At 49.3% G+C, this 801-nt stretch overlaps 1 protein-coding gene across 1 annotated transcript in view; it reads right to left on the reverse strand.

Moving 5' to 3' along the window:
- The window catches only part of LOC118430136 (PR domain zinc finger protein 2-like), a 20101-nt gene that overhangs the window by 5819 nt on the left and 13481 nt on the right, over window positions 1-801 (reverse strand). Inside the window, 2 exon segments of the mRNA XM_035840845.1 lie at window positions 4-717; window positions 719-729. Of these exon segments, the coding sequence (XP_035696738.1) occupies window positions 4-717; window positions 719-729 (725 nt within the window).

Consider the following 801-nt stretch of genomic DNA (forward strand, 5'->3'; position numbering starts at 1 on the left):
TACCACTCTGAGGACTGGACCATTGTCCTGACTATCTTTCTCGGACTCCTCTACACTGTCTGCCTCCTCTTTTCCATGCTGAGACACCATGTGCTTCTTCAAGTCTCCTTTCTGTATGAAGGCGTGGTCGCATTCCGGACACACGTGTGGTCTGTCTCCCGTGTGCAGCCTCTCGTGGCGGCGCATGTTTGTCGAAGTGGTGAACTGCTTCCCGCAGTGCGAACACTTGTAAGGCTTCTCCCCCGAGTGGGTTCGTATGTGTCTCTCCAGACCCTGCTTGGTGGAGAAATTCCTCCCGCACTGCGTGCAAGGGAAAGGTTTCGGCACTGTTTGTTTAGCAGACTCGCTGCTTTTCCCTCCCTCTTTTGCATCACCGCTGCCTTCCTCATCAATCACAAGCTTCTCATCATCTGAGGTTTCCTCTTCCTCCTTCTTCTTTAAGGGTGTTCCCTGTTGTTGTTTCCGTAGCGATGCTATGGGGAGGTCATCTTCGTCTGGAGTCTCCGACTCCTGGTCCACAGACGTTTCCTCAGCTGTCTCTTCAGATACCTCAGTACCAGTGTCAGCCTCTTGTGAGTCATCTGTTTTGGCTTCACTCTCGTCGAAAGTTGTTTCTTCAACGCTTGTGTCAGCAGTAAGGTCCTCTTGTGAGCTTGAGGACTTGATGGCAGTTGCTGCTGCTTTCCCTTGTTTCCCTTGTTTTCCTTTCCTCTTCTTCCACTACTTTTCCTGAGAAATGTCATACCAAAAATATCATTAGATGTCCCATGTTTACCATCTATAAAAAAATAGTACACCAAA

The sequence above is a fragment of the Branchiostoma floridae genome, chromosome 14 (assembly GCF_000003815.2).
Source record: "Branchiostoma floridae strain S238N-H82 chromosome 14, Bfl_VNyyK, whole genome shotgun sequence".
Classification (NCBI taxonomy): domain Eukaryota; kingdom Metazoa; phylum Chordata; class Leptocardii; order Amphioxiformes; family Branchiostomatidae; genus Branchiostoma; species Branchiostoma floridae.